Genomic DNA, 8,785 nt, shown 5'->3' with positions numbered 1-8,785 from the left:
TTGAAGATGTCATTTGGCTTGGTGAGATTCGACTCAAGACTGGAAGATAATGAGTCTGAGGAATTGCTGCTGGCTGGGGGAGGGCTAAGCTGCCTGTAAAAGGGAGGAAGACTAGAAAATATTTGTCAACACCAGAGACTCCTAGGCTGGGTGGGGGATGTGGACACTGTTTTGATGTAAATAAAAACTTTGGTACCTAAATAAGGTGAATGGTGGTGACTGGGAACTGCACCTGGTTGGATGTCAGTGCAGAGTTGCATTTACCTGAAAGAGCAGTTAGCAAGTTCTTGATGTGTCCTGCTGAATGTTTTATCTTGTGAAGGGAAGAAGAAGAACCTATAGAGGGCTGGGCGAGGTGGCTCACGCCTGTAATCCCAACGCTTTGGGAGCCTGAGGCAGGAAATTGCTTGAACCTAGGAGTTCAAGATGAGCCTAGGCAACATAGTGAGACCGTATCTTTATTACATTTAAAAAAAAGAAAAGAAAAAAGCCTGTGGAAGGAGTGTATCTGGCCAAGATGATAGGGTGCTAGACCCAGTTCATTATAAGAGAGTTTGGTTGTTGTACCTAAAATTTTCTGGAAGGATTGGAAAATAGAGAAGCAAAACAACTGGGGAAAGAATGGGTAGTTATAGTTATTCTGCTGGTTAGAGCAAATTACTGTTAACGTTTTCTTTGTTGATCTGTGATGTTTACAGATTTAACTATGTAACTCGTAAGAGTTAGATCTTGAAGACTTTGTGTGTAAATTGCACATGTCAGCATCTGGGAGGGGTGCCAGGGAGAGTATACTGTCCTTCCCTACCCAGGCTGTATCTCTTTATGTGTGTTAAAGAGGAATTAATTAATTATTAAGGTAATAAATATGCAAGAGATGCCTGGGGCAACCCCCAGGAGAGACTAACTGTGGAATCCCTGGAAATAATGGATCAGTTAGGAACCCAGCCTTATGCAGGTAGAAGTGAATAATTATGCTGGGTAGTAACTCATCTGTACCTCCTTCACTCCTGTTCTTTTTCAGCTGGGTTCCTGGTGAGGACAAATGCTGCAAATAGCTCCTGTCCAACCACAAGTTCCTGCATTCTAATGAGTTCTTCCTTCTTAACATTTTTGAAATCTGGATGTGTTTTACGAAACATTATAAATGTAATGTTATTGTCCCTTGGAAAATTGCAAGGGACAATAAAATTGCAAGGAACAATTGCAAAGTGGCTTGTCTTCCAAGCACCTGTCATAGGATCAAAGAAACGTAGGTTGGATGTGCGTGCTTGTGTTAAAAAAAGAAATTAGGAAATTAAATCGTTTTAAGTGTCTTTTCCACTTGTGAAATTTTCCCATTCATCAACTATACTTTGAAAAATGTTTAACAGCTGTGTAATATTCTATCCTAAAGCTCTAATAGTTTATTTCACTACTCTGAGGGATAATTTTTTAGAGGCTGGAATGAAATGTTGGAATTGGAATCTCTTGAAACCTCTCCTGCCTGTGTGTAGGGGTCAGGGGAGAACAGGTGAACAGCTTAGCAGATGCAAATAGGAGGAGCTCCAGCCACCTGTTGATAGTGGAACTGGCCAGCCTTTAAATAAAGCCTCTTCCAAGCAGTCTATAATTTTGATGTCTATGGTCATTTTCCTTTTGTTGAAAACACAGATTAAACAAAAGTTACATCAGAATTGGTATTGGCTTAGTGTTGCTATTTTGAGAAGAGGCAGTACAGGTGTTAGACTTGTAAATATCATTCTCAAGTGACTATCACCTGACTCAAATTACCAAAAGTATCTCATTGTTTGATGCTAAAAACATAAACACGAATTATGTTCCACAATTGTAAAAACTACTCATGGAAACAATATGAGGTGATTTGCTTATAATGAATTAATCTTTTTTTTTTTTTTGAGACAGTCTTGCTCTGTCCAGGCTGGAGTGCAGTGGCACAATCTCAGCTCACTGCAACATCCGCCTCCCAGGTTCAGGGGATTCTTGTGCCTCAGCCACCCAAGTAGCTGGGATTATAGGCACCTGCCACCATGCCCAGCTAATTTTTGTATTTTTAGTAGAGACAGGGTTTCACCATGTTGGCCAGGCTTGTCTTGAACACCTGACCTCAAACCCGACTCTGCCTGCCAAAGTGTTGGGATTACAGGCGTGAGCCACCACACCTGGTGAATTAATACTTTTCTTTGTTCTAAACCTGGGCTCGTTAGAGGAAAGAACAGGTCCTAACCCTACTTTTTTCATTTAAATTAACAATAGTGAAGATTTAAAAGTGGCTAGTGTTATAAAGAGTAAAGTATATCTGTAGTTATTGACCTGCGAGGATATCCGATTTTGACTGAGTAAAGGAAGCAAATTGGCCGGGCACGGTGGCACATGCCTGTAATCCCAGCACTTTGGGAGGCTGAAGTGGGCAGATCAGTTGAGGTTAGGAGTTTGAGACCAGCCTGACCAACATGGCGAAACCCCATCTCTACAAAAAAATACAAAAATTAGCCAGGCAAGGTGGTGCCTGCTTGTCATACCAGCTACTCGGGAGGCTGAGGCAGGAGAATCACTTGAACCCAGGAGGTGCAGGCTACAGTGAGCTGCAATCGCGCCACTACACTCCAGCCTGGGCGACAGAGCAGGACTCGGTTTCAAAAAAAAAAAAAAAGTTGTGGAAAAAAAGTTTTTTTTTTTTTTTTTTTTTTTTTTTTTTTTTTTTTGAGACGGAGTCTTGCTCAGTCGCCTACGCTGGAGTGCAGTGGCGAGATTTCGGCTTACTGCAAGCTCCGCCTCCCAGGTTCACGCCATTCTCCTGCCTCAGCCTCCCGAGTAGCTGGGACTACAGGCGCCCGCCACCTTGCCCGGCTAATTTTTTGCATTTTTAGTAGAGATGGGGTTTCACCGTGTTAGCCAGGATGGTCTCGATCTCCTGACCTTGTGATCCGCCCGCCTCGGCCTCCCAAAGTGCTGGGATTACAAGTGTGAGCCACCGCGCCCAGCCGTATTTGTTTCTTTAGCAAGTATTTGAGCACCTTCTGAGAGCCAGAGGCACCTTGCTGGAGATACACATAAACACCACGCTCCACCATCCCTAACAGCTCTGCATAGGGAGAGTTCTGGAAGTTGGTATCTCTTGAGAGCGGAGGTGGGGACAGTGAGGTGAGGGACATTAACTTTGTGCTTTATGTTCTTGATCCCTGCCCTGCCCCTGCCACCCCAGGTTGGCATCATACAGTGATTACTGTGTGGACTGCCAGGGTTCAAGTTTGGATCCTGGTGCTACAACTGCTGACTGCAGGTTAACTTGCCCTCAGCACAGACAGCAGCACCTGCCTCAGGGTGGTTGTGAGGACTGCAGGTTATGATAGACCTACAGTACTTTGGGCACTACCTGGCTCTATTGTAAATGCCCAATAATCATTAGCTATTATTATTACATTATACAGTTAAAAGAGTTGGAGACACGGTGGGGGTGCCTGCTGGACCGGGTGTTCCAGAGGTAATGGACTTCTGAAGTGCTGCTAACCAACGGGTTGTTGCTGTGTCCTCTTCTAGGTATTTGAGAGACAGCTACAGCTGGCTGTCTCTCTAAAGAAGCCCTTGGTGATCCACTGCCGAGAAGCTGATGAAGATCTGCTAGACATCATGAAAAAGTTTGTGCCCCCTGACTACAAGATCCATAGGTTAGAAGACTGGAACTTCAGTGGGCAAATGAAAGAAACACTTCCCTCTGTCTAGGACGTTAGTTGGAAAGATGAGAAGTTGATGAGGACAGCAATGATTGTATTCTGTCATTATACACTATCTATTCTTTTTTTTTCCCCGAGACGGAGTCTCACCTTGTCGCCCAGGCTGGAGTGTAGTAGTGCAATTTCGGCTCACTGCAATTTCTGCCTCCCGGGTTCAAGCAATTCTCCTGCCTCAGTCTCCTGAGTAGCTGGGATTACCGGCACGTGCCACCACGCCCAGCTAATTTTTGTATTTTTAGTAGAGATGGGATTTTGCCATGTTGGCCAGGCTGGTCTCAAACTCCTGACCTCATGATCTGCCTGCCTCGGCCTCCCAAAGTGCTGGGATTATAGGCATGAGCCTTTGCGCCTGGCCTATACACTGTCTTTTCTAAAGAATTAACTATTAGGTTAAACGACTTGAAATGTATCATATTTGACCTTTTTTTTTTTTCTCACAAAATAGTAACTTCATATGGTTTGAACTAATAACCCTAAATCACCAGTGAGCACAAGGGGCCTTTCGTGCCCTCCTCCTGGGGATGGGATGGGTGGAAATGGAGTCTCAGTTCTCAGCAGTGAGGACTGCTCATCTTGAGAGGTTGCTGTGGCGTCTGATGACTTAGCACACAGAGCATCTAAGGGTACTTGAAAGGACATTTTCTTTCCTATTTTGAACTTGAAAGCTCCTTTCCCCGCAGTTACGAAAATCAATGTCATATTTTATCAGAATGGCATCTAGGGGTTCTTCAGTTCGGTTTGGTAAACTCTCTGAACTTATGAACTCCTGCCACATGTAGGTACTGGGCATTGACTTGCCTCTTGGGATATCTGGAGGTGCTGCCAGGAGACAGGTTGGATGGTGGCTTCTGTCTACATAGTGTGTGGGACTGGGTGGTCATAGGTGCTGCGGGAGCCAGAGCAGGGGCCGATGATCATAGCCCAACCAGAAGACTCAGGAGGTGATGCCTGGCCAGCTCCTTAAAGATGGTTGAGAGGGGCTGGCTGAATAACAAGGACTCTAGCACCCAAACTGGGTCTTGTCAGATGGCAGAAAAAGGGGGATGGGGCTGTCAGGGCCTTTGGGTACCTAAGCAGAGTGAGTGAAGCCTCTGGCCCCCAGCTGGGCACACACCAATGATGAAGCAGTCAGTTGGCTTTTCTGGTTGGTTGGTTTTCATTGCTGCATTTTGGGCTAACTTTGAAGGAAATGTAATAGTGGCTGGTAGGCCAGGGCTAAGCTGACCCAACGAGGTGGTATTGCAGGAGGAGGCCCTGAATTTCCAGATTGGTAACTATATATATATGGCACCAAGAACATGAATAGGTATCAGATTAAGAGAAGAAAATTCATCTGTAGTTCGACTCCCCAATATTTTGTTAGGTTTTCTTTCAGTTCATTTGACTACATGGGCATAGTTTTTATATGCTGTCGTTGTCATCATAGGGGCCACAGTTCTTGATTTTGCTCCTCTTCAGTGTTAGGAGCATTTCCTATCCCAGTGTGTTCTCTGTGGTGGTCATCTCAGGTGACTGCAGAGCATTCTGCGGTGTGCGTGGTGATCTCTAAGCGATTTCTGATCACTCACCAAGTGCCATCTTGGGCCTTCCTGTGTTGGAGCCAGCCCTTGTCTGTGTTTTCTGTGGAGTCCTTCCCTAGGATGCAGTCTTCCCATTTCTGGGAATCATTGAAAAGGGGTGATGGGTCTAGTGGGAGCTGGGGGTTGCTACAGAGGGGACTGTGAGCAGCCCTGATGTGGAGTTCTGTCCCCAGGCATTGCTTCACCGGCAGCTACCCGGTCATCGAGCCCCTACTGAAGTACTTTCCCAACATGTCTGTGGGCTTCACGGCAGTGCTGACGTACTCCTCCGCCTGGGAGGCCCGGGAAGCCCTGAGGCAGATCCCACTAGAGAGAATCATCGTAGAAACGGATGCTCCCTATTTCCTCCCTCGCCAGGTAAGGGGGTCTTCAGGCTGAGGGGAGGCACCGGAGGGAGAGGGTGGGGAGGTGGGTGGTCACCCTTACAAGGTTGGCAGGGCCAGAGCCCCAGTGACTTCCAGGTCCCATCCTGGGCTGTGTAGATGCCTCCTTGCTGTTACTCTGCAGAACCAAAAGTCTAGGGGGCTGAGAAGCTGAAGGGTAACCACTCTCTTCCAGGCAGTGCAAAGCCCTACCCTGTAGAGGGTAGTCCAAGGAAGCGTGGGACCCTGCTCACCCAGAGCCCCCATGACTAGGACTCTCCCTGCACCTGCAGGTAACGGGGTCTCTACAGGGCAGCCCCAAAGAGGTCCTTGCTGGGGAAGGGACAGGGAGGGAGTTCTAGGTTATGACGGTGCACAGATGGCACAATGATGTTATGACCGCTTGATGTCTTCCAGGTTCCCAAAAGCCTTTGCCAGTATGCCCACCCGGGCCTGGCCTTGCATACGGTCCGAGAGATTGCCAGGGTCAAAGATCAGCCACTCTCCCGCACCTTGGCTGCCTTGCGTGAGAACACCAGTCGCCTCTACAGTCTTTAAGCAGAGAAGGTACAGTCCTCAGGAGTTTCCTAGAAAAGGTCATAAAACTCACATTCTGTGTTTTTTAAAAACCAGCACAAACAAGTCTTTTGTTGCATTTTATTAATGTAAAGAATATAAACATAGTATGAGCATTAAGCCTGATTTGTTTTGAGTGACGTGATTTGGAACCTTTTTCCTTTTCTCTTCCACCCTCCAGGGCGACCAGCAGCCTGACAGAACACAGGCTGGCTTGAAGTCTGTGTCTCAGGTCGAGGATGTGTTTGGAGAGCTGATTGGAACACAGAAAACCAGGACAGGATGTTTAACTCAAAGCGGGTCATAAGGCTTCAGCTTGTGGGTGGGGTGGGGTGGGCGTGGAATGAGGGGTATGGGGACTGCCTGTAATAGCACTGGGGTTTTGCCTCCCAGCCAAAATGCTCCAGGGTAGGCAGCAAAGAAGAGTGTGATATGAGGGTGCAGTGAGTTTGGCAGTCCAAATTCTGTTCTCTGCAGCCTGTGTTTTTGAGCAGTTTGTGAATAAAGTCACCCGCCTACTCGTCTAAGCACACGTGGGTGTGTAACTCAGTTCCTGGTTCTCGGTTCTAAAAACAGACTCCCAACTGGGAAACCTTTTGGGGGAAATTAACTGGAGACCTATCTCAGAGGTTTATTTTCTTGCAACCAGTGAAGTCGTTCTCTTTCCTTCCGTGGATAACTCTTCAATTTGACGGTCACTGTTCTGGTGTCAACTCCAGCGTCAGCACAGGCAGAAGGACTTCAACTGCTGGTCTCATTGGTTCCACTGCCATCGATATGGGGTGTGCAGAGGAGCGCTCATTGTTCATGATGGAGATCCAGGACAGACTGGGGGACTCCAGAAGAGGCCTTCTTGGGGAAGAGGACCCCAAAGGAGGTACTTCCTACTCACTGATGCCCTCAGGGCTGCTGTGTGGGTGTGTTAAGCTGATAAGGTTCAGTTTGCAGCAGAAACTACCTGCTAGTCTTGTGTCAGGGGTTCCCAGCCTCCTTTTGTTTCACTTTTGCCCCCTTCTCTGGAACATTTGACCAAAAATAATCCTCATTTCATCTTGCGTTAACAGTCCCTTGTGTGCCCTGCCCAGGTTGAGAGGTGAATCAGCGTCATTCTCTGAAGCTCTGCAGGGCAGCTCAGCCATGTTACATTGTCTATGCAGAATAAGCAGGCCTGGTGTCCGCAAATGTACCAGTCCCTCTCCCGCTTCTCCTGGGTGCCCCCTTGCCTTTGCCTCTCCTGTGTCCTGTCTTTCTGTGTTTTAGAAGTCAGAGCCTCTCCTTCACCTTTTGAGTAACTGAGTCATCTCAGGTCCTGAGCTCTGCTCTGCCGCCTGCTGGTGCCTTGTAAAGGTATATTCGTTACAGGCCCTAGAGTTTCTAATGGTCCAGGGTTAAGTGAGAGGAGACTGTATTTTGTTTCAAAGGATCCTTCACCCTGATCTCCTGCAGTGAGGTGGATAGGTCACCTGGAGTCCCTCGTCTGTGTTCTTGGAGGCTTAAATTGTAAAATACGTCCCTTATGGAATCCTAAATTCCTCTAGGTGTTTTTGGAAGGTGCATTTGAGCCTTGTGAGCTAAAATGGAATGGATTTAATATTTCCTATCTGGTATTTCCATCTTGCCCCTGGTGCACAAGTCACTGGCCTGGAACTCAGCCTTGATTCACTGTCTGTCTTCATGGATCAGCTGTGCCGTTATGTTGTCTGTGCTGCAGATTTGCCCATGTGGGAAGTCGGGGGGGACCTGATCTCCTGCTTGGAAGATCTGGGGACTGCTGAGTATATCAAAGTGCTTTATTGTCACCAAGTGAACTGCAGCACAACCATCTCCTCTCCACAAGCCCTGAAGTCAGTACTGCCTGCAGGTGAAACCAACCAGTCCTGTGTTAGAGGAGGAAAAGCGATGATGACATGGAAGTCTCCAAGCCTGTGCCATCCACCTGCCAAGGAAAAGCACAAGGTGCTATCTACTTTTCTCTCTAGGATTTAGATTATCATTTATGTGCTGTTACATAGTGAAACCTCACCTGTGTGGGCGTGAAAGTCGGTTGGCGTTGTTTTTGATTCAGCTTTTTGGATGGCTGATTGTTTTCACTGTGCTGTGGGAATGCCTCTGTATTTTTTCCCCTCTTTGGCCATCTTTTTCTGAAAATAAAGTGATGGATCCTCCAGCCAACCCAGTCTCTCTGTGTTTGTGTAGACTTACTTACCTGAGTGATGCAGTGGTTGAATCTGGTTGTTGGCCAGCTCTGTAACCCAAGAATCCAGATAGCTGGAGACTTTCTTGAGTACCCATGTGGCTCTCTGTAAAGTTAAACTGCATATAAGAATTCTTAAAGTTCGGCCAGGCATGGTGGCTCACTTCTGTAATCCCAGCACTTTGGGAGGCCAGGGCGGGCAGATCACTTGAGGTTAGGAGTTCGAGACCAGGCTGGCCAACACGGTGAAACCCTATCTCTACTAAAAATACAAAAATATAGCTGAGTGGGGTGGCACGCGCCTGTAGTCCCAGCTATTTGGGAGGCTTAAGCAGGAGAATC

At 47.1% G+C, this 8,785-nt stretch overlaps 1 protein-coding gene across 2 annotated transcripts in view; it reads left to right on the top strand.

The window, feature by feature from the left end:
* The window catches only part of TATDN2 (TatD DNase domain containing 2), a 43,708-nt gene extending 35,287 nt beyond the window's left edge, over nt 1–8,421 (top strand). Inside the window, exons 5-8 of one of the 2 annotated variants that reach the window (XM_011994129.1) lie at nt 3,538–3,665; nt 5,485–5,668; nt 6,091–6,269; nt 6,431–8,421. In XM_011994129.1, the coding sequence (XP_011849519.1) occupies nt 3,538–3,665; nt 5,485–5,668; nt 6,091–6,231 (453 nt within the window). In that variant the 3' untranslated portion in view covers nt 6,232–6,269; nt 6,431–8,421. The remainder of the gene's footprint in view (nt 1–3,537; nt 3,666–5,484; nt 5,669–6,090; nt 6,270–6,430) is intronic. The other variant, XM_011994128.1, reaches the window with a different exon arrangement.
* The last annotated feature ends 364 nt before the right edge of the window (nt 8,422–8,785 follow it).

Source organism: Mandrillus leucophaeus, unplaced genomic scaffold (genome assembly GCF_000951045.1).
Source record: "Mandrillus leucophaeus isolate KB7577 unplaced genomic scaffold, Mleu.le_1.0 Scaffold442, whole genome shotgun sequence".
NCBI classification, from domain to species: domain Eukaryota; kingdom Metazoa; phylum Chordata; class Mammalia; order Primates; family Cercopithecidae; genus Mandrillus; species Mandrillus leucophaeus.
The sequence above is the reverse complement of the archived record's forward strand: the minus strand, read 5'-3'. Positions and strand labels throughout refer to the sequence as shown.